The 24,148-nt window shown below is 42.5% G+C and overlaps 1 protein-coding gene across 9 annotated transcripts in view; it reads left to right on the top strand.

Annotated features, from left to right (window-relative positions):
- Positions 1-24,148, top strand: part of ST3GAL3 (ST3 beta-galactoside alpha-2,3-sialyltransferase 3) — a 210,140-nt gene that overhangs the window by 123,787 nt on the left and 62,205 nt on the right. For 8 of the 9 annotated variants that reach the window (XM_086461948.1, XM_086461949.1, XM_086461954.1 and 5 more), the window contains 2 exons: positions 3,293-3,387; positions 20,257-20,320. The exons of the other annotated variant lie outside the window; for it this stretch is intronic. In XM_086461948.1, coding sequence (XP_086318074.1) covers positions 3,293-3,387; positions 20,257-20,320 — 159 coding nt within the window. The remainder of the gene's footprint in view (positions 1-3,292; positions 3,388-20,256; positions 20,321-24,148) is intronic. 9 annotated transcript variants of the gene reach the window in all.

The raw sequence follows: 24,148 nt of genomic DNA on the forward strand, positions 1-24,148 counted from the left end.
GCCTGTTCTGGAATTTGGTGTTGGGTAGAGAGGAAGTGCTTAAAATTTAAACCTGAAAAATTGAATCTGTCCCTTTACATGCTATTTGCCCATAAAGCAGAAGCCTATTTCAGTTCTGAAGCTGCGGTTGTCAGTGAAGCTAACCTGACTTTAGGTAGCTGTGACAGATGACTCGGGTAAAATGCAGCATCACATATGCAAGCTGATCAGTAGATACAAAATTTAATATCATTCAGAAGCATTTACTTTTTCTGTTTGACAAACTCCCACACATTCTTTGGAATGTATTTTAGGTGCTCTGCCGAGAGCATTCCCATGGCCTGTTTGAGGCATATGCTGATATTTCCTGAAGGGTCCTAGAATATGCCAGATGTCCTTCAGCGCTGAGACAGAACAGCCATGCTCCTGGAGATGTCTGGCAGACAGCATTTCCCTGTCACTGCTGGATACCAGTTCTGGCCTGCTCTGATTTGTTGATGTGGCAATCTTTTCATAGATCATAAGCTTACAGCATACATGATTTCGTAGTATTTTCAAAATGGAATTACCTTCAAGATTTATGGGAGCCAAATGTTCTCTAGTTTGCTCTTTTTTTCCCCAAATGGATATAATATTTCCCCTGAAACTGTTCCTCTCCACTCTTAAATGAAGCAAAAGCATGAATTAAAAGTCAGTTTCCCTAGTGTACAGTAGTGTTAAATATTACCAAATAATAGTAGGTGGTCTAAGGCTATTGTGTTCTTAGCTAGAAAAATCCCTAAGTTTACTTGTAGCAAATACAATAAAAAAGCCATTGGTCACTTCACCCTTCCCTTTGGGCATTGCTTTGGTCCCTTGGACATCACATGCAGAAGGGACACCATAGACCATTAGGTCAGTCCTGATAGTGTTTCAGCCGATTTTTGGGTCTGCCTTTGGGGCCCAGGGAGTCCTAGCAGGATCTGACCTTCCTCCTGGTTTTACCATGCACCTTGCAAAGGGAAATCTGCATTAGGGAGAGACACTTCATACTCCATGTCAGACTCTACTGTAAACTGTCTTTTCCCGGTGTATGACTTGCAAATAGGTCAGTTAATTGCATCTATAAATAATACCAACTTCTGACATTACAGCCTGTACCTTCTTTCTCATGCAGTGTTCTTGAATAGGCAAACTGAACTGGCTAAGTGTTTTATTTACACTGTACTACTCTGTAGCATTATTGTAGGGAATCCTCTTGATTCTTGAGAGGAGATAAAACCTGCTAATATATGTGTTTTCTGAAGCATCTAAGTTTTTCCTGAAGATTGCATGTCACAGCAGCAACCAGAGTAGCTCAGTGACCTAACAAAGGAGCCCAAAGGTGCTGGTTACCCCCAGGCAATGCAATCATCCTTCACTGCAGCTGCTGCTTGGGGAGAATGAGGACCATACTGTGGGACCTGCGTTCTGCTATTAGTTCAAGTGGTAGCTGTAAAAGAAGAGCTGTGAACATCTGTGCTGTAGCCATTCAGGTTATAAAAGCTCTCACATTGTATGAGAATCCTGCAAAGATTGCTGCTATTGATGTTGGAAGGAGGTGGAGATAACTCCTTGGAGACCCACCAATGTAACATAATACTTATATTTCAGTGCACCAAGATGCTTGAAAAAACATTGAACTAATTTGTCAGATATTTTCAGAGTATTATTCTATCCTGTTCTTTTTTTTTTTTAAATAGGTCTGGTTTATTGTTTTTTACTTAAGATCTTAAGAAGCTGTAATATATCTAACACATCTTCCCCACCTTTTCCCAGATAGATTTATATAGATCGTTTCTTATCCTCAACTCTAGAAAAACATTTCTTTCCTTCTAGATCACCCATGTAATCTGTGCATCCTGCTTTTATGGTTATAGATGATCTTATTAAAGATTGTATGAGTGGATGTGAGGCAGTATGCATGGGTGAGTTTGAGTCTTGTTTTGTTTAATACTCTTGGTCTTTCTTCCCCCATCCCAGAGATTTCTGCAACCTCTGATTTACTGGGCATCTGTGATAGGGCTATACTTTGAGCAGTTTATAATTCAGAATTCATTCCATCCTTTCCTCACTGTGCCACTATCTGAAATTGTTGCTCTGTACTTGGCTGTGGCGTAGTGTAGGTGAATTTATCTTAAATAGGGTAGTTCAAGTCCAAAAGTTATCTGATTGCAGTAGCATGGAGTTGCATGCTGAGTGCAAAAATAGCCTGAAGGGAGGGTTAAACAGGTGCATTACATCTATCCCACTGCCAGTACCTAGGTTAGCCAGGCTGTAACTGTTTCAGATATGTGTATATTGCACTTACAGTATGGCTGTAGTGGAGATGTATTCTCGGACTCATGCAGTACATTCCTTTCTTCATTGCTATTGTGAATTTGATTTTGATCCAGAACATCCCTGCTACTGTATGGAATGAACAGATTTCAAATAGTATTAGCATATTTTCTAGCAGTGATCTTGACACATTCAGAAATGGTCCCATATGAAAGTTAATAGATCTGTAATACTAATTCTGTAGTTTCTTTTGTGAATTGTTTCCTTCTATCTGGCCACTGTACTAGTTGTTTCTAGAAGTGACAAATTTTTAGTAGCTGCTGTGTTTGTCTGTTGAGGGTGTAATTAGGATAATGTATTCCCATAATGACATGGTTAAGAAGGACTAGTTCTTTTGTAAGTGATTTTTGGATAGATCACAACTGTTTGGTTTGGCAAGGCCCTCTCTTGAATCATTTATATGTTAATGAATGTTGAAGAAAACACCTACATCTGTACTGAATTTCCATTCTCAGTAAACTAAGTGCTGCTTCATGATCTCCTGAACCTTTTCCTTTCTTGCCTGTATTATGATAGTTGCTGTGTATATGCATATGAGTAAGGCAGAAGCAGCCATGAGAGAAGATAAGCCCAGCCTTGCTCTCCACACGCATTTGCCCAGTGCATTCACACCTCCACAGAGCAGCACGCATATATGTAATGAACAATATGAATTGCAATTTACAACTTATTGTAGCTAAATTAATTGCCAACTCATAGTGGTGAATTTCTAAATTGTTGGGTAGAAGGGATTGCCAGGCTCACGACTTGAGTGATTTGGGTGTTGTCATGGCACAAATTCTGACAAATCAGTACCACTGCAGGCATCTTCAGGTAAAAGTATAATCTTCCATGTTACTGTGTTGCCAGTGAGGATGTGGGATCAGAAATTAGGTATGGATTTTCTCAACCTCCCTACAGAAATTTATCCTTCCTAGTTCAGGAGTTAATTTCTCTCTCATTTTGGTTTTCTCAGGTTCTCAAAGCCGGCACCGATGTTCTTGGATGATTCCTTCAGGAAATGGGCACGTATCAGGGACTTTGTACCCCCCTTTGGAATTAAAGGACAAGGTATGAGAAAATTATGCAGCTGTTGGAAGAGAAGGTGGTTCTGCAGATGCTTGCCTTGTCTTGTTTTTCCATTCTGAAAGCTCAGGTGGTCCCCTGGGCTCAACTTTTTTCCCCTGTTCAAGAGAAATATTGTACATGTAGCTCTCAGAAACCCAGAAGGGTTTTCACAGCTGGAACGTGGACTTCAGAGGCTGGTCTTAGGGAGGATGGTTTAGTACATGGGGAGAGTCAGTACAACAATAGCTATTTAGACCAACTACCACATTCTGGAAAAAGCATTTTGACATTGACTGCTGTGGCATCTTGTAGTATCTTTTCTGGCAGCAGCAGACAGTCCAAACTGATTTAAAGGACCTTTAAGTCAGTAATTCTCTAAACAGGAAAGACTCCTCTTTCTGAGTTTTGAAGCCTTGGGGTTGACCATTGATACAAATCTTCGTTTTCTTCTCATAGCATTTGGTCATATAATTATTTTATAGTTGTGCTACTTGTTGACTTGTATAACAAATAGGAAAAATCTGTTCAGATGCTTTGGTGATGATTTATAATGTGACTTGTCCTCCAGCTGGGGCATGGCAGCAGGGGGTGCGTCTCAGGTATGCTGTGGGAGAGCAGGAATGGTGCTGGTGGTGATGAGATGGGAGCCAGTAGTCCACCCAGCAGATGATATATTTTGCGGGTGACACAAGCTCCTTGCTATCCCGCATGTGCCACCAAAGGCATCTCTGGGTGAGTGGTGGTGGAGCAGAAGGCTTTTCTCACTGCAGTGGTTTGCTGCAGACTTCCTGAAATCTAATGTGTTTATTAAGAAGTGTTTGTGGCATTGCATCAACTTCCAAGATTTTTTTTTCACTGACAAACTCAAGATTACAGATGGCCCCTGCAGGAATTGAAATACCTGGTGGAGAAAAGACTGCAGCCACAATAGGCTTGGGTCTGTCTCTGTCCCTGGAAGCAGGTGTGGTAGTTGTCAGAACAATCTCTGATCAAATCAGAGGCTCTACTGACAAATTTCTTTTGGCTTACATCAGTTCCCTTCTTTGTTTTGTATCTGTCCATTCTTTGTCCAGTCAGTCTTTTGCAGCTCAATATGCAACTAATTACTGTCCTCCAAATCAGCCTGCAGACTTTGCAGCAAAGAAATAACAGTGGCAGCACAAGTGGAATGCTGCATTGAGCACAGGAGGGCTTGTCCCCTTCTAACAGGCACACAAGGTGTACAAAGCTAGGGCAAGATGCCTGACCAAGATGGAGGTAGGATTTGCAGATTACTCATGATGTCAGCTAGACCTAATAAAAATAATTCCATTAAACTGAATCCAAATGGACAAATTCACCAAAAGGGTATGACGGAATGGCTCTGGCAGCCTTCTCCCTGGGTTTGTGGCCAGCTTGTATCACCACTGCAATGTTATGTAAATCTGGTGGTTTATATTGGATTTCCTCAGTTAAAAAGAGAAATGAGAAATTGTCGTTATTCAAATGGGTGTGAGCTGAAGCCATGGAACGGAAACCATTGAATGGGTTATTTTTTTAATGCCCTCATGGGACTGAATTTAGTGCCAAGTTTCAGTCTGGAGCAAGTTCTGTGTGTGGGAGGGTTGAATTATAAATCTTTGTAGCCCAGGATTTCTAATGGCTGTGGTGACAGGCTGTGAGTCCTAGCGATGCGAATGGCGCCCTTTCATGTTACACATCACTTGGAATTCTTGCATCAGTCTTTTCTGGCTGTCTCACAGGATGCATTCTGGCTCAGTTGAGTGATTGGATGATGGGATCAGCACCTCATTAGGGCTTTCAGTCAGGACAATCTAATGATATCCAAACAACTGACCCAGGCAGGCAGTGTGGAGCTCAGTCACATGCTGGTGTGAGATGAATCAGCTGGGATGTGCATGGGAAAAGAGAGTAGTCAGGGTGGCTGAGAAAGTGTAGAGAGATGTGCCTGTGTTGAAACAGATGGGCAGGAGTTTTGCTCTGTGTGTTAGGAAGCTGTGTGACACCATCAGCTGGGATTTCCAACGTGCATCACATTGGGAAAGGCAGTCAGTGTTCATAGACAGCAACTGTAGCTGAGTTGGTAATGGGGAGAGTTTGCCGAGAACTTGGGTGGATATCACCCAGCATTTTCAAGTCACTGTGATCTAGTCCAAATGCAAAATGGCTTTTTTTTTTTTTTTGGTGTGAGATACAGCTACAGGATGAGCTCACTTTCAGTAATGCTGCATGTGTTCCAAATAACTTGTAGAAACTAACCTGTGGTAGCTTGAAAGTAGTAAAGTTATGAAACCAAAAGATTCTTAGCATCTTGGAGGCTAATCCACCATTTCGACTTTCTCTTGGTAAGGTTTCTTTCTATTCTTTGGACTTTTAGCTGAGTTTTTCTTTGCTTTGTTTGTGAAAGAAACTGTAAGATGTTCTTTTTCATCCATCACTTGGTGTTTACTGGTCCAAGAAAGAACAATTCAAAGATTGCAAGAACAAGTCTTGAAATCCTTAGTGGAATGCAGCTTTTGAGGAGCATTGTCTACTGAGCTGTGCTAATTTGTAGTAACACATCTGTATAAATTACATGTAAAAGGGTAGAAATGGTTTGGAAATTTTCAGGGGAGGCCTGCTGCTCTTTAAAGGTGATCATATCAAGAAGGCAGTATGCTGATCGTTCTGACACAGTTCATCAGGGATCTTCATTTTCTTCAAAAAGAATCTGATTGTAAAGAGAGTCCTTCCATCTCCGGATGCTAAAAAGTACTCTGTGTGACACAGAAAGCTTAACAACGTTCCTTTGTTAAAGAATGCTCGCTCCTTTTCTCCGTTGGTTGTTTTCTGATTTGGCTGTTAGCCCATGCAAGGGGGTTTTGTGACCATAGTGCTTCACTCTCTCCAAGAGCATTTGTGTGTAGAAGCCCTCAAGGTGAATATGGTTCTGAATATGAAAGTTTTTAGACTTTCCCCCAAATGATGCTCCTTCTGAAATGGACTATTGCAGTAAGAATAATGTGCATCTCATCAGATGGGAGCTGCTGCTATCGTTAGTTAACCACCTTGGTGATTACTCGTCTGCTAAATGAAAGCACAGGAATAAGTAGGTGGTGACCCTACTGCTTTATGAACAGGACTTTCTCAGATGAGGCATGCAGTAGGGAGTATTGTGCAAATTCTTTTTGAACAGTGGTGTCTGAGTGTCCTCTACAAGGTATTAGAAACAGATGAAGAGGAGTTTATGAGGAGCAGTTGTCCCTTTTTCTTAAACTGTCTTAAGTGGGCAGAGAGTTTTAGTACATGTTGTACTTGTTAATTCTGCCTCTGTTCACCAAAGATCTGCACCAAGGATTGATCCCAATCCCCGGCAACCTGGGACAAAAGCGGATCTGAAAGCTGTCAAGAATGTTGGAGCTGATACAGCAGATGGAAGGTATCATTGCATTCCTCACAGATGTCTGTAGCTCTTTGTGGGAACTCTTGCTTTCTCTGTCTGCAGAGAATAGGGGAAGTAATAGATATGTCATATTTCTGAAGAGGCGTGAGTGTATTAGGTTTTGACACCACAAAGGGTCACTACAAGTATCTTGGTTTGGCCTTTTGTGTTAACAGTGTCTCAGGGTTTTACCCAGTGACTTCTGTAGCTGTCTATGAACATATGAGCTTGTCTTTCAGAATCCGAATCAAGATTTTCTACATGATGAAGAATGACCATGTTGTCAAACAGGCCAGTGTCATATTTGACTGCACTTAGTTTAAAAAATGAGACTGTTAGTGCTATGTTGAGCTTGTTGTCTCCTACTGTGTGACTTGACAGAACCTGGAAATAGAATGTGCCACTGTGAGTACTTGGAAATGATGACTCCATGTCTATTAATAAATAAAATGGTTGTCCTCCGGTCCTGAAGGCAGTTGACCTCATTGTTCAAACAGGTTAATTTCCTGTCATCGCCCCCCCCCCCCCCCCAAAAAAAAAAAAAAAAAAAAAAAAAGAGGGTGGCAGAAGGGGATGGCTATATCCAGGCTTCCTATCAAGAAAGGTCACTAGCCTGTATTAGCCTGTGAGAATTATAGAGGATATGTGTTGGCCCTGGTGAAAACCATCAGGGACTGTGCTAACACTTTAATAGAATGGACTCATGTAGGACAGTGTGGGCTTGTACCCTGCTGTGGATTTGTGTATTAGTGTGTATATAGCCAAAGCAAAGGATGTCCTTCAGGAACACGATTAAATTAGTCAACTTTAAAAGTTGTCAAGAAGATCAAACTGTAACAAGAAGTTGGAACTCTAAAAACTACGAATGTCAAGATGTCCTGTGGGGGACAGCTCGTGCTGCCGAGCACCCTCCTGTGTCCCAGGCTATTGTTTCAGCATTAACTGGGATGTTGGAGTGCCTCCCATGTTTCACCATTTGCAAGGGTCTAATTTGCTTGCAGGAATTCTTCTTTCCCAGCACCTACCAAGCCTGCTTTTGCAGCTTTTTCAGTGAAGAGCAAGGAGACTGCAGCAAACTCTTAAATGAGTTACATGGAGACTTTTTTAGTTGAAATTGAAATTTCTTTTTTTTTGTATTTACACCCTTTTCTAGTAGTGCATCTATCAATGTAACTTATGGAGGTATGAATATGCACATGCTGTCCATATCATTGCAGAGATCCTCTAGCACATGCACTGCTTTCAGGGTTAAATTCGTCAATGAAAAAGCAATGAAAAAACTGTTCCTAGTGTGAGTGAGATTATTAATCCCAGAGGGCCTCCTCCCCAAATTTACCTCTAGCTAAAGGAAAAGGAAAGAGTTATTTGAAGAAGGGCGATAAACAAGACTGGAGAAATACCTGACTATTAATAGAATTTCTCAGTACATGTGGCTTAAAGAATATAAAAGGCTTTCATAAGAGTAGCTAGTATCTGGCATCCTCTCTGTGTAATGAGGACGGGAGAGTTGCTGCAGGTTTTTTTGAACTGAAGTGAAAACATATGGTAGGCATACACTAAAAAAACTAAACAGATATGATCAATGTAATATGTCTTCTGTGCATTTAGTCAGAGTTGTGTCATTGCTTAGCAGTAATTATAGGTCTTCACTTCTATCTTTTTTCCTGCTAGACTCTTAAGCAGAGAGGCTGCTTTGTTGGCCCTGAATCAGTTTGTCTTTGAAAGTGATATTTATTTCTTAGGATGTGTTTTGTCACCATCTCAGAACTTGCCTCCCACCAGGAATCTAGGAAGCAATTTCTCCCCCACAGTGATAAGAGAATATTAGAAACATGTTTGAAGTGCTACAATTTTATCAAATGTAATATGTTGCTACTGGCCAGGAGACTTCATATTTTCATCTAAGAGGGGCATCTAGAATTGATGACACATTCTGTGACAAAGAAATCATGTCTCTGCCCAGAGCACCAATGCTAATACACGTATTGTGCAATGGGTAATTGTTCTTGTACTTGATTTTATTTGGATGTTTTCTTTTGAGTTAGTGCTTCTGGGAGGAACCATGGTTCAGTGCTGCTTAGCATTGGTTTCATTAGTCTCATAGGGAAGAGGTCATTCATCTTCAGTGAATATGTTGATTTTTCAGACATGCAAAAGTTGGCATATCAAAATGTTATTGTGAGAAAATCTCTTCTCTTTTCATGCTTGTTCTTTTTTTGCATAGCTTTTTCTTCCACATCAACTTTCTTGGCCTGAGCAATACTTTATCTCTGAGAAAACATATTCACTTGGACGTCACAATTGAAATTTACAGCTGACCCAAAGAAAAACAATCAGAAAAGCAAGTCTTTTCCAACCTGCTCTTCCAGCTCTTTATAGAGGCTGGAGTACCACACACAGACGAGACAGTTGTGGTAAACGAAGTTAAATCCAGTTGCAACCAGTCATAAGCAGTGTTTGCCAGGGCTTAGTTTTGGGGCTGGTCTTGTTTAATATCTTTATCAATGACCTGAATGAGGGGATCGAGTGCACCCTCGTAAGTTTGCAGGTGACACGAAATTAAGCAGGAGGCTCTGCAGAGGGACCTGGACAGGCTGGATCGATGGCCTGAGGTCAATTGTATGAAGTTTAGCAAGTCCAAGTGCCAGGTCCTGCACTTTGGTCACAACAACTCCATGCAGCGCTACAGGCTTGGGAAAGTGTGGCTGGAAAGTTGCCTGTGGGAAAAGAACCTGGGGGTGCTGGTCAACAGCTGGATGAACATGAGCCAGCAACGTGCCCAGGTGGCCAAGGCGGCCAACAGCATCCTGGCCGGTATCAGAAATAGTGTGGCCAGCAGGAGTAGGGAAGTGATTGTGCCCCTGTACTCAGCACTGGTGAGACCACTCCTTGAGTACTGTGTCCGTTTTGGGCACCACAGTGTAAGAAAGATATTAAGGTGCTGGAGTGTGTCCAGAGAAGGGCAATGAAAGACCCTGGTGAAGGGTCTTATGAGGAGCAGCTGGGGGAACTGGGGTTGTTCAGTCTGGAGAAGAGGAGGCTGAGGGGAGACCTTATTGCTCTCTACAACTACCTGAAAGGAGGTTGTAGTGAGGTGGCGGTTGGTCTCTTCTCCCAACTAACAAGTGATAAGACAAGAGGTAATGGCCTCAAGTTGCGCCAAGGGGGATTTAGATTGGGTATTAGGAAAAATTTCTGTACTGAAAGAGTGGTTAGGCATTGGAACAGGCTGCCCAAGGAGGTGGTGGAGTCACCATCCCTGGAGATGTTCAAAAGACGTATAGATGTGGTGCTTCGGTACATGGTTTAGTGGAGGGCTTGGTTATGTTAGGATAATGGTTGGACTTGATGATCTTAAAGGTCTTTTCCAACCAAGATGATTCTATGATTCTATGATATGTTCTCTGGATTTGATTGGGTCTGCTTGATAATGAAGTGTCTCTTTCCTGCTTTAATTCTCCAACCTTGTCCTTATTTTGCTATCTGTAATCTGTTGTATGGATGATTTTCTTACTATGAGCATTTTTCTTGTGTGTTCTTCCTTTGACAAATAAGCAGGAAGCACAAGTATGTATAGCTGTTAGTTCTGTTCAGAGTAGGTATTAACACAAGATTGTTGTTCTTGAGTTTGAGGGAGATTTCTGAACTAGTTTCCACTAGAATTTTACCTTTGACTAGAATTAGTAATAGTTGCCATTATCACATAGGAATATAGCTATAAAAATGTTGCTGTTTCCCTGGGGAATGTAGCTGATGTTATAGCCTCATGACATTAAATAAGAGGTTTGAAGGAAAAAAGGTAGAGGATCAGCTTTTCATTGCTGAATAAAGCCTCTAAAGGGAAGTTATATTGTGAATTTTGAAGTTAAATCTACTCTCACTGTTATGTTCTCTTGATGAAAGTGCAACCCTCCAGTGCAGTCCTTTATTTCAATCAAAATTAGTGCTTTGCTGTTGAATGTACTTAAAGATTAGTTGTGGTGGTTTGGTGTCTGGCGGGGTTTTGGTAGTGGGGGAGGGGGCTACAGAGGTGGCTCCTGTAAGAGGCTTCAAGAAGCTCCCCCGGGGAGCAGGGTGGTTCTGGGGAGCTGCGGCCTGTGGGAAGGATTCATGTTGGAGCAGTTGGAGGAGAAATGTGTGCCGTGAGAAGGACCCCATGGTGGGGCAGGGGAGAACTGCGAGGACCTCTCTCTCTGAGGACGAAGGACCTTGTGCCGGACTGACTGTAACCCCCATTCCCTGCCCCCCTGCGCTGCTGGGGGGAAGAGGTAGCAGAGCTGAGCCCAGGAAGACCGGAGGGGTGGGGGGAAATAGGTGTGTTGTATTTAAGACCTGGCTGTATCTCTCATTCTCCTTGATGGTGGTGGTTGTTTTGTATTAAATGTGTGTTGTTATCGCCAAGTTGAGTCTGTGTTTTGCTCATGACCATAGCTGGTGAGTGAGCCCTCCCTGTCCTTTGTCTCGACCCTCAAGCCCTTTTGGTTGCATTTTCTCTTCCCCATCCCTCAGGAGACGGGGTAGGGGTGAGCAAGTGGCTGCGTGGTGCTTTTGGAGCTAGCTGGGTAGGCTCAAACCATGACACTAGTCTTTCTCCCAACCCACTGAGAAGGGAAAGGTGTCCTGGGTAGATCTCAAACCCCAAGTCTGGAGGTTAATTGGGTGACTCTATATTGGAGTTCTTCCCAGCAGTGTTGAAGTGCAATTGAGATATGGATATTATTTCTATCTTTTACCTCCTAGAGGGAAGAGCAGGTCTTCTCTGGCTGTTGTGTTCTGAAGTGCCGCATCTTAATGCTTCTGCAAGGGTCAGTAGAATTAGAAATCACTTTAGTAGTTACTGAGTTTTTTGGTCTTGAACACATTGCCTGGCCACCTGAGAAGGGGCATTAAAAATGCAGCAACAAAGGGAAGAACAGCCCGCTATAACAACTGTATTTATTTTCCTCTTGTTTTTGGACACCACACTGTGAATTTCAAGGACTGTTTTCATTTGCCGTGAATTAGCCTGTTTCTACAGGCTTTATTGCTTCCTGTGCATCAGACTAGAGTTGGGATCAAAATAGTTAATGCATGGTTATTGCAAAATGTTGCCCATTTTTTGGCATAATTGTTTTTAAAATTAATGTTCCAACTTTCCAAGTGCTGGGATTATGTTGGGAACTAAGCTTGTATTCTGAAAAAACAAACTCTTGGTTGTGAAGAAAAGCTTGAAAAAAAAATCCCTGAAGGCTCCAAAACTACAATGTAAATGAAGAGTCCAAATGTTATGTATTTTATTTAAATCTTGTTATTAAAAATAGGCCATAAGGGCTTTCTGGAGCTTACATTTAACGCGTGCCAGGTTTTCTTAAAATTATTAGGGAAGTACTGTGAATCTTCAGTCTGTCTTTTTTTTTTTTTTCTTTTGTTTTGTGTTTTGTATCTATGCAACACCATATGCCTCTTGTGTGACTACTGTTAAAATCATCGATGGAAGTATTGGGATATTGGAAGTTGTGGCAGTTTTGTGTTGTTAGTGAGGTGTATCTCAAGTAAAAAAGATGTGATTTGGGGACATATTCCTGCAGTTTGTAGTTAACTGTTTTTGAGAGCCGGTTCACGTGTTTGCAATTTGCTTGCAAGTTCTGGAAGTCTTTTTAGCTGCTTTCTCCTGCATAGACCTCATAAAGTTAGCTGATCAGTAATAAAAAGAAGCAGTACAGGGAATTTCAAACTCATTTTGGTACCTGTTGTACTTACTGGATTCCCAGCTTCACTAAGATACAAATAATGTGTGTCTACAGCTGGACATGGTGTTTCTGGGGAGAGCTAGAGGACAGAATATGTGGTGAGACTTGGGTCCATGGCCTTGTGCTGCGCAGCAGAGTGGCAGATCCTTCTGTAAAAGATCACTCCTCAGCTCCTGTATGGAACAAGATCTTAAGGAAAAAAATGCTCAGAAGGAACTTTATACAAAGCTGAACTTTTAGGTAGTATTAAAAAAAAAAAAAAGGTATGCACTGGGTTTGTGCTTACAGCTTGTTTGTAAATCTTGTGGTTTGTTTAATCCATTGATAGTGTTTGGCTTACTCTCCCCATGAAGCTGACACACACATGGCATTCTGTTATCATGGGACAGAGACCCATATGCAGAGGAGACTGGCATGCTTCAAGGATGTCTATTAATCTTACTCTAGTCAGCGTATTCCCAAAAGCTGAAGCTGGTGCCCAGTGCCCTGCAGAAGCGCTGACTAGAAGTGCAGCAGCTGGGTGACCAGCTGTGGAGACAGGCACTGACTACGGCTCACAGGGCAAACACAAAGAACTGCAGCAGTACACTGTTCTCTGACCATAATGCATGGTATTCACATACGTACTGCGGGCAATAAGGGCATGTAGACTTGCTGATTTTTGAGGAAGATGGCTGGTGTGGAGAACTTTAAAAATTACAGCCTCTTCTCTTGGCCACTTGAAAGTGCATGAACAGCCCAATTTGCCTACTTTCAAGGCAGGCAGAAGGTAGATCCTGTGAGATGCCTGCAGTGAGCCCTGTGGAATGGAAAGGTCTCCCATCTTATTTTAATGATACAAGCGAGAAGCTTATGCGTTAGAAACAACAGTGTTAAGTGTTGTTGACGTTTACAGTGAAGGTCTCCACTCCTCCACACAAATTACAGAGAAAAAGGCTAGAATTGAGACTTAGGCTAGTTCTCACTGTGTGGTCACTGCCCACCTAATTTCTAACTATTTACTTTTATTTTTTTGAAATGTCTGAAAATTTCAGGGTCAACCTGAAGTCAAGATGTACTTGTGTTCAGAGAAATCTTGCAGTCCTGAGCTGCTTCTGCATCTTCTGATGTTGTAAAGCAAAGCTGATAGAATATATTATGATAACTCAGGATTCTTAGATAAATGTGGTCAACTCCTCCCCTAGATGGGAAAAAAATGTGCAGAAGCGTCTTGCTTTGGTTGTGTAGTAATAGTGTGTGCATAGTGGTTGATAGATGAATGGGTTGAATAATCTCCCACTCTCCCCAGTAATCTAAATTCTCCATAACAAGAAAAAAGTGTAACAAACTGTGGCTGCAGAAAGCTGCAGTAAATATGTTCATTATTTAATAATGGGAGAAAGTGAGGGTGAAAATGCAAGATGATAGCCATTAAAGGATGGGGGCTGGCCCATGTGAAGAACCTGTAAGTCAGAGGGCTATCTGGAGATGAAAGCCTTTGCAGAGGCCTCCTTATCTAGGATTCAAAGGCCTTATTCTGTTCCTAGTTATGTCACTTACTTGCCTTGTGACCTTCAGTCAGTTTGATTCTCTCAGAGCATAAAGAAATTTACTGCTTTCAGAAATGAGGAGAACAGGTAGAGGACCTGAGAAGGTGAATATGCATGTACGTTTTCATATATGTGTATATGTATCATCTTATAGCCTTTGACTAGAAGGAGCTGTATAAAAGCCACATATTTTTACTGTTGGAATAAATTCACTTGCCTAATACTCCAGCTAGAATTAAACTGCACAAACGTTTCTCCCTATATATAACATATGTATGTACACTATGTTCTTATGCCTACCATATGGATGATTTCAGGTAAGCAGAACCACTGCATTACAATTTGATCTTTCTGACATGAGCTATTTGAGCTAGCACAAATAAAAAATGGGCTGCCAGTGAGCTGCTGCTGAGATGTGTGCCACTCTGAGGACGCTAACAGCTGTAGCCCTAATGATGGTGGCACTGCCATTGCTGTTTAAACATCAGTGTTTGACTACAGACCCGAGGAAGGGTTTAGTATTGATGACATCTGCCATGAATCTCATGAGGATGAATAGGAGGAATGGTACACAGGAAGCATATTGCTGTTAGGTTTACTCAGCATTCAAGCAGTTAGCAAAACTCTGGCCACTGAATTGCTGTTGGATGATCTGCATGAGACGAGGTTGGTGTTTGAATTCAGTTTCCAGTGGGAAGTCTGTATTTCACAAAACAAGGAACTAATTAGCACCTGCTGGGTTCCCTGTTTGGCAGTTGGGATGAGGCCAAAGATTAAATGTTTTTCAAAGATGAATTCACCTTTTATTCATACTGTGTAGGGGAGGAGAGTGACAGGGAAGAAGTGCATGGTTTTGCAGAGCTGTTCTGTTCCTGCCTGCTCAGTATGTCAGAAGGCTTCCATGGAGAGTGCCAGGCAGCCATGGTACAGTGCTGCAAGCTCTCCTTGTCCAGGATAAATGTGACATAGAGCTGCCGGATCTGCGGGAGCCACCTCTGTGCCAGCAATGAATAATAGCAGGTAATAAGCTCTGCTTGGTCTGAGCTGACCTTCCATGGAGCCCTGCAGGTCTCTGCACTATGCACTCCATGGTTCATGTTTCTGGGCATATGGTGCTGAGACGTGTCTGCTGGGCTGATTTGCTGAGGTTCTGTGTTGAACAAAAGTAGCTGAGTTTTCCAGACTGGAAATACCCTTAAAGAATTACAGACCTGTTTGAATGAGGATGTGTCTGAGCTAATGAATTCTGTTACACCTCAGCTGGCTGTGCACCTGGGCCCTGGAAGCAAGATGTGAATGTGTGCATACCTGTTGCTTGTAACAGGAAGGATTTTTAACTTTGTAGTATTTGGAACATGTATACTCAGGCCCCTCCTCGGTGCACAGGTATACAAGGCAGAGCACACCCGCCACTATGTGTGTTCTCACTTGCAGAGCAAGAGAGAAGTTGTGCCTGGGCTAGCATTGTGTCTGCATCCATGCCATGGTTTCTTCAAGAACCTGAGTAAACCATCTGGGGAAAAAAAAAATCAAACCAAATTATTTGCATAGCTGTTGCCCTAATAAAACAATCTTTCTTTTAAGCATGGGTTCATGTTAAAGGAAGGGCCATATGCTGATGCCTTTTAAAAACAAAACAAAGCAAAACAAAAGCAAACAAACAAAAAACCAACAAAAAATAAAATCAGTGGATGAATGGAGGAAAGCTGGCAGTTATTAGGAACAAAATACACTCCCCTGAAACACTGATCCTGAGCTGCTCTGTTGTTTGTTCTTTGCTGTGTTCGATGCAAGTAGGTTCCAATCACAAGCTCTATCCCTCTACCTCAAGAATATGCCTACCCCAGAGAAACGTACTGCCCTGGGTGCCAGCTGTTCCCACTGCTGTCCCACCCCAATGGAGGGGTTCCGTGGCCAAGGTGCAGCATACCAGGTGTGTTGCTGATCAGATTTGCTACTGAATCAGGTAATGGTTTAGTATAAGCTATTTAGAAGTTTAGCATCCATGTGTACAACATCAAAACTGGTTTGGTAGCCTTTCTGTCACTGTTCTGTAGAACAGGTTTTTTTTAATCTGCCCAGAAGCTACTGCATGAAGATAGAACGTGTCAGTTACTGCCTTGATCATGGGGATCCCGATCATGTTGTGCATATACTGGTGCGGTCTCAGTGGCTCAGGTCTTAGACTTGGCCTTTCTTTATCCTTGCAAAACTTGCTTTCTGTCCTTGACAGATGAGTGTTCAGCCAGTGGTTGTGCACAAATCCTGTTACTTGAAACAGGAAGGATTTTTTCTTTGTAGCGTTTGTAGCAGGTACTTGCACCCATTATTACCACTTGGTACATAGGTATATAGGGCAGGTTATGCTCATCACCCTTTCAACTTCTCACTTACCCTGAAGAAAGCATGCTCCATCAATTAACTTTACAGAATGCTTCTGCTTTCCTGGTGCCTGATTTTCTTTAGTCATAGTCTGGAGATGAACACTGCTTTGTGTCCTGCAAGTAGCTATCTGTGATAGTAAGTCTTTGCGGTGGTGATTTCAGGTGACCCTCCACCTGGACCCAGCTGTGGTAAAAGATCCTGTCAGTGCTTCCCTATGGTAGGTATCCTCATTGTTGTGTGGAAGGTTTCAGATCAGCCACAGCAGCATCTGCTGATCCTTTAAACCTTGCCGAAGAATATACAGAAGCTCCTTCTGAAGGAGGTCTTGTCCTTCCATCCTTGTGCCAGTGAGCAAGTTGCCAAACACACGTACCCACCTCAGCAGCAGTGCAGTGTCCATCTTCTAGTAGAGTTCCATCTCAGTCAAAAAGATCTAGAGCCTCTTCCCTGCCCAGGCCATTAGCTTTTCCTGTTAGTGCTTGTGGCTGCTGCTCCTGGCTTCCAATAAGGGTGCTAAACTAGACAAGCTGGCACTGAGGGCATCTGTGACACCTTCATTCCTGCTGTCAGTCAACATGTGGCAGTGAAGTACTTTGTCTTCTATTGAGCTTCATTCAGCAGTTCTGAATGATGACACTGTGATTTGTGCAAATTCCAAACCTCTTGGATGCCATGTGTTGTTGGACTGTGGGGGCTGCTGAAGAGATGTCTCCCGTTTGGCCATTCGTAAACTGTACTGAATGTCCTGTATTGTTGTTTGTTTTGCTTGTGTTTTCTTTCTGAATGATGGGAATCAGGAGCATCCCTATCCCTAATGCTGCCATATCCAGTCCTAAAGTAGTCGTATTTCATTCCTGAGCATTCACTGTGGATGCATTACTAATTAGCTGGCAAGAAAAACAGAATTATTTGAGTGCATTAGTCAGCTGTATTCCTTTAATGTGCTTTTTAATATTCTATAATGGATGGCCTCCAAGTAGTGTGGGGTGCTAACTTGTGGGTGGTAGAGCAAACCTGGCATAAGAAGAGCTTGGTAGATGGGAAGTTGCAGTCCTTGACATGCAGTCCTTTGATCTCATTTCGGAGAGTGTGGGAAAACAACCACAGTAACGTATGTTGTCCAGTAAAAGTCAATGTATGAGACAGGTCAAGGAGAGGACTGTGGCATGGTGCCATTAGAGGTCACAACAACCTACTGCTGTTGCAGCAGACTTAAGGAAACAGCATTCCTGTTGGAGAGGGAGCCTGCTGCCAACGTGTCAAAAGAAATTCCTCAGATGAAGGAAAATTAAACAAAAATGTTGTTTCATTAGCAAAGTAAGTTGCTTTTACCCTACAAATTGTGTCTTTCCTTACTGCACTCCAAAATACAATCTCCTGAAAGTAATCATGGTTCCCAGCTTGTAATGGCTGGGAGGGACTGTCAGTAATGCCATGTCAAAACATTGCCCAAATCTAAAAGAAACATCAAAGTTTTCTGTTTATCACCTTTATTTGTCTGCCTTGTGCATCTCACCAGCTTATTGTCAGGTTCAAAGCTGTTTGGCACGTGGCCTGCCTTGAGCTTGTGTGTTTGTCCCACACACTCATCCTCTAGTTTCTGCAGAGGGATATAGTAAATGACAACTGAAGTCTTTATTTGAGAGGGACTTCCTTAACTGTGCTGAATGCAGTAGTGTTTATTGGGAAAACTATTAAAGTTCACTGTAAACAATCACTTGATGTCAGTCTTCTTAATGGTCCTGTGTAATTTTTAATCTTTTGTGAAGAATTGAGACTTATTTATTTCTTTTGACTGGTTGTTTCCTAAGAACTTTTGAATTAGTCAACAAGATACATGTAAGAGAAAGATATGATAAGTATTTACAGTCTCCCAAGGGAAATGGAAGGGGACTAATTGTTAGCCATCTTTTCCAGTATAAATGAAGCTCAGAGAAACCATATTCAAAATCAGGAAAGGGAAGTGATTGAAAGTCCATGTGGATGCAGGAGGGTTCTGAGCTCATGGAAGAGAAATCACTGAGGATTGCCAGGCACAAGAAGCTGTACCTGACATGTGAAACCCCTGATTTGAAAATACTTAAATGGTAGAAGATAATTTCAGGGAAATATTATGTCTGTTTGCTTTGTTCTTATGCTTCTCTTAGGTATCTGCTTAAGGCCACGGTTAAAGTTAGAATTTGGAGACAGGTGGACTTTTTGTCAGCCCCGGTACAGTCTTTCTGAAGTTACTGGTGCATTTGTAAATCCAGGCTAGCCAAAGCATTTGTCTTGGTTTGAAAGACAGGTGTCTGCGGAGGAAGGCAGGAGCCTCCCTCGAAATGGAAAGTGCAACCCCCTTCCCTCCAAATTATTATAATTTTGAAATTAACGGGCCTTCAGGCAAAGATATGGGGAATAGGAATAACAGTTCTTTACATATATATATATACATATATATATAACACAAGTCAGGGAAAACCAAACAACCCACTGGTTTACACTGACAGAGTCAGAAATACAACCTGACACCCTGTTAGGGTGGCAGTAGCAGTCCGATAAGATGCTGGCTGCAGTCCTCCTGAAGCGATGGATGTAGTTCTGTTGAAGCAGCGATCTTGTAAAAGGGTCTGGTCTTCCTCCGAAGGTCCAGTGGTAGGTAGGTAGCTCTTGTCCTCTGGAACTCCAGTGGGGGGAAAAAACTCCTCTGGGAATCCAGTGGAAGAAGGCTGCTAGGGTGTTCGAGCTCTCAGTTTTTATTTAGCATGGAATGCTTGGCTCCTTCCCCCCGGGCGGAGCATCTCACAATGGGATGGGGAGTCGTGAGGCAGTTCCTTGATGGGCCATTAACAGGAGATAGCCCAGGAGGGAGTTATCGATGGGTCAGGCGATAAGGCATTGTTGTGCCCATTAACAGAAGATAGTCCAGAGGGGGGAGGCAGGGAGCACCGCCCCACCTGGTCTCAACAGCTCCTGAGGATGGTAATAGAATACTTTTTTTTTCCTTTTGGCACATTTTACACTGTAACCTAGGACAGCATTGCTGCTTCTTGGCCCTGGATGTGTCATGGTAAAGGATTTTGGACCTTTATGGGGGAGAGAGGTGGAAAAATTAGGGACGAAAGACAAAATCTAGAAAGACACAGACTCAAAAATTTCCACAGTTAATAGAATTATTTATGTGTAATCATTGTACTTCTACAATTTAATATATCTAATTTGAGCATGTGTCTACACTTGCATAACTTAGACCATCTGATTGCCGCAGGGTTCATTGGGTATCAGTGTAGATTGTGGTTCCATGGGCGTTTCTTTAAGCAGCTGTGATGGTTTAATTGGATTCTGCCATGAAGAAAGCCAGACTGAGGAACTGAACCTAAACTAAAAGTAACCCAGGAAAATAAAAAGCATCAGTTTTAACGTGGTTCTGTTCCTGCATCCGGTTCACCACTCAGCTGCATACAAGCTTGTCTGAAAGCAAGCATTGACAGTGATACTGACTTTTTCGCGTCTGAAGTGTTTGTGACACTGCAATCTCAGGGGAGTGGGTATGAAAGCACTCCCTTAAAATGTATGGTGTTTGTTCCCTGTCACTCTCTCTGTGTAAGGCATTTGCACACTGCGTCAGAATTTGGCACGTGTCTTTGCAGCCAGTGTGTGAAGGTCATTGTCCAGAGAAAATTGGAATATACAAGTTGAAGTGTTTATTCCTAATGTGAACCTTATTTCAGTTCCTCCAAGTAACTGCTTCAAATGTTTTACATCGTTTTGTTTTCCATTTCCATTAGAAATGAGGAATCATTCCTAATGTCTTCTCCTTTCTCCCCAGATAATCTGATCAAAGCCATCCTGTCAGCAACCAAAGATTACCGTCTAACTCCAGCTCTTGAGAGGTAAGGTGAGACCTTTTAGAATAGAAGTGATTATTTTCCATGTGTCCTAAATAAATTTTGGTAGATATTTTTGCCAGAAATTATTTGCCCATAAATTTGTCTGTGCTTTGGAAGTAGATCAGGAGCTGGAAGATGAGTCCTCTTTCCAGTAAATCTGTAAACTCTGGAGACCTCTGTTAAGTAAAATATGAGTAGAAAAAAATAATTTACCTTTTGACTATTTCCTAATCTTTTGTTTCCTACGGTGTTACAATATATCTTCTTGCTCCTTTTTCAAATAAGTAAATAGCAGGTTTTCAATAAACACATTCTTTTTCAGCCTTTCTGACAAAGCAACAGGATCACAAGGAACTCTTAGAGGGAAAGAAGGGACTGGTTTGTTTTAACAATGTTTCACTAATACCTCACTCTTAAAGCAGGAAGGTGTGATTGTGTTGGCCAAGCCTGTGCCAGGATGTGATAGCAGTCTCCTGGGTCCTGCGGTATTTGAATTGATGCCTTCAGAAGAAGCTCCTTTGATTCTTCAGTCCTGTTGTAGAGGTTGCTTCTGAAACTCACTAGCATGTTTACAGTCAGTTTCCCAATGACAGTTCGTTAGGCTTTCCTGTCCTTGCTTTTCTGTCATTCCTTCTCTTTGCCCTGCAGTTTTGGTTTAGCGCCACCTCCCAGGTTAGAGGTGGTTTCTTTCAGAAGCTGTCAGAGGTTTTTACTGGAACGTGATCTCTTTCCAAAGTCCTTGTACTACTTCTTTCCAAGCACTGGTACTCCCTTGAACCTGGGCTAACACCACCGTTCCTGCTTTCTAAACACATTGGTTTTATTTTCTAGCCCACCTCCCCTTCTGCCCACTTTTCTGTGAGAAAGTTCATGTGCTTTTCAAGCCTTTCCATAGGTCTCCACATCTCTTGTGTTGCTTGTAGAGCTTGCCCACTGTCATTAGAGTTGAGAGTTACTCTCTGTGTGAAAGTTTATTCTGAGTTTTTTGCAGTCTATGTGCTAATTTAGGTTGCTTTGAAGTTTGCCTTGCCTCACAGCAGTGCCGGATAAGGTTAGCCATCAGTTAGGGTTTGGATTAGTTTGAGAAATGATGTCCAGAAGGCAAAATAATTTTACAAATGAGCTTCGTAGAGATTTTGCATACAACTGAGCCTCACCCATCTGGGGTTTATCTCAGCTCTGGTTGGAAAATTAAGATTTTAATCTGTTGAAAAATCCACATATAGGCTCTTTCAGAAGGTTGCTCGTGGGAAATTTGTGTTAATGACAGAGGCCATGTGGAAGATTATTGCAGTGAAGGTTAATGTAATTGTGACCTTTGCTGCTCACCTGGTTTTTGAGGAGTGGAATGTTTCGGGTTTTTCAAAAGTCATTTCTCAGGAGGTTGCAAAACATAGCCACTCTAGCATGAGCTGCTCACTTTGGTTTTACATTCTTTATATTTTGGGTTTGGCGCAGAGAGAGGAAAGACCTAATACTCAAGCCTTCGTGAAACATATGCAAAGTCTTTGAGATATCAAGTATGAACAAGACCTAAGGAACAGGCCAGAAATGTATTTCTATAGTATTGCAGTAGCAAGGTTTGGTGGTGTGTATGCTTGTAAACACACAGAATCTTGGGGAAGTGTTGTTTTCTTGGAAATTTTTGTGATAAATGCAAAGCAATGCATGTTGGTTGTGTAGTACATACGCCTCACAGTCAAATACCTCCTAGAGCCCTTCCAAGTGAGCAAGTCTTAGGAAAGATAACAGTTTGAGCTAATGTTGGAGAAAGGGACAGGAAAGGCTTGGGGTAGCAAGCCACAAAGTGAGAGCCTAAAGCAGTAGGTGGATGGAGTTGCAACAGAGGGCTTATTATGACAGAGAGCTTGGGTACTGTAGGAGGTGTTAAAGGTACCACAGTGCTGCTCTTGGAAACTCTTGATGAGTAGGGTATAGATGAAGACATGGGTATGCTACAGAAATGTTCTTCAGCCGTGATCATCAATGAATTATGGAGCTGGCAGCCATTTTGGATTCCAGAAGAGTTGATGGAGCAGACTGATGAGGGAAGGTTAGCTACTTCTCATCTTGTCTCAAGCTCAAAGCAGAGCCCCACAGTTCCTCTCTGTGGAAGCTCCAGTGTGGTGAAAGCAGGGCCTTGAGGTTTGTTTCACTCCCTTACTGCTCACTGGTTAAGGAGAAAGTCTGGACCTCTCCCCTTTGCTCACCACCTTGGAGCAAATGGAGAGGACCTTTAAAGATCCCTTCCAACACAAACCATCCTACGATTCTGTGATTAAGGGCTGAAAAAGTGCCTTATTCTGAAGGAATTAGGTAAGAGACACAGCTAAAGTCTGTGAGGTACAAGGGGTCAGACTTAGGAGATGTTGTGTGCACCTTCCACTTTAGGCTCAGAAGTCTAGTGGGCTGATTCTAGCAGTAGGGGAAAAGCTCCAGGTTCACCCTCTCTTCAGGATGGAGTTACACCAACATTTTCTCTGTTGGCAAAGCCAGTCTAAGAAGCTATATTTGCTGCTGCCTGCTCTCAGATGGTACCTCCCTACCTTCTCCTTGTGTTGCTACTGTTTGAAGAAGGACTTCAGAGTGGGTCACTGAAACAATTCCAGTTTAGAAATTTTTCTCTTAACCCAGGTCGTTCTAGTTACCTCATTAACAGAACTCCCCTCCCACTAAAGAGTTGTGCTGGCACAGTGCTGCAAGAGCAGCACCAGAGGCAGAGGGCTGGGGATGGGTGGGGAGAGTGAGCGCTGCTGAGCCTATTGAAGCAAGTGTTCATGTAACCATAGGCTCAATGCAGCTTTCCTGGGGAAAGGGTGGGAGAGGCAGGAGAGGTGAGGTCAGAGCAGGAAAGAGGGGTTTAGACTTGTATGGTGGTAGATCTACACCAAGCCTTTGGTCTTCTCGCCATCCAAGCTTCCCCTTTTCTGTCCTCCTTGACAAAGCTGTCCTTTGAGATGTTTGCCTCCCATGAGCCTTTGAAATGAACTTGTTTGTTTTATTATCCCTGTGCCGAAAGGGCATCCTGATGCACCTTTCCTGACACAGTGTACCAGCTTAGTGCTGAAATGAGGCAAACTCGATCCTTCTGGGTCTGCATATACTTTCCATCATCCCAAAGCAGCTTTGCCAACTCACTCCAGCTAATACCTCTGTTGTGAGTATTGTGTTAATAACTAGCAGCAGCTGGAGGGCATGTGAACAAATGCTATAGTTCATGCCTGTAACATAGTGTAAGTGGTGCCATGCTTTCTTAGTTTTCTTCACGACTCCTTATTATGGCACCTTTGTGTTGAACTGCTTACAGTAACCTGCTTCTGCTCCAGGGTAGGAGGTAGGTAAAGCTGTGGTTGTGTTGTGAGGGTAGTTGCAACTCAGCTCTGAGCTTTTCTGGAGAAGACTGGAGATCCAGGGGACCTTTCTCTAGAATCACTGTCCTCTTCCTTCAGAGCTGGCATGTCTTTCTCCCTAACGCACATGTCAGTGGGCTTCGTCTTTGACACTTCAGGGTTGTCTTGCCCTCTGTTGGCTTTTCCAGGCCCATTTATATTACTGACATTTTCACTGCTTGCTTTTGTGGCTCCTCCAGTGGCTTGCCCCTCATTCTGCAAATTGATCAGGGATTGCTTTCTAGTTCCATGGCTCCTCTGCTGGCTGGAGGTCTTCTGCAGGCTGGACTTCAGTGGATTTTGGAGTTAAATCTCTGCAGTGATGACCTGTAAATTTCCTATGAAAAAACATAAATATAAAAACCTGGGTGACCATTTTGTATTGCCTCCAGGTGGTAATGAAGGAAAATTAAGAGTTTAAGCTTATAACTAACACAGTCTT

The sequence above is a fragment of the Leptosomus discolor genome, chromosome 3 (genome assembly GCF_034619465.1).
Source record: "Leptosomus discolor isolate bLepDis1 chromosome 3, bLepDis1.hap2, whole genome shotgun sequence".
Classification (NCBI taxonomy): Eukaryota; Metazoa; Chordata; class Aves; order Leptosomiformes; family Leptosomidae; genus Leptosomus; species Leptosomus discolor.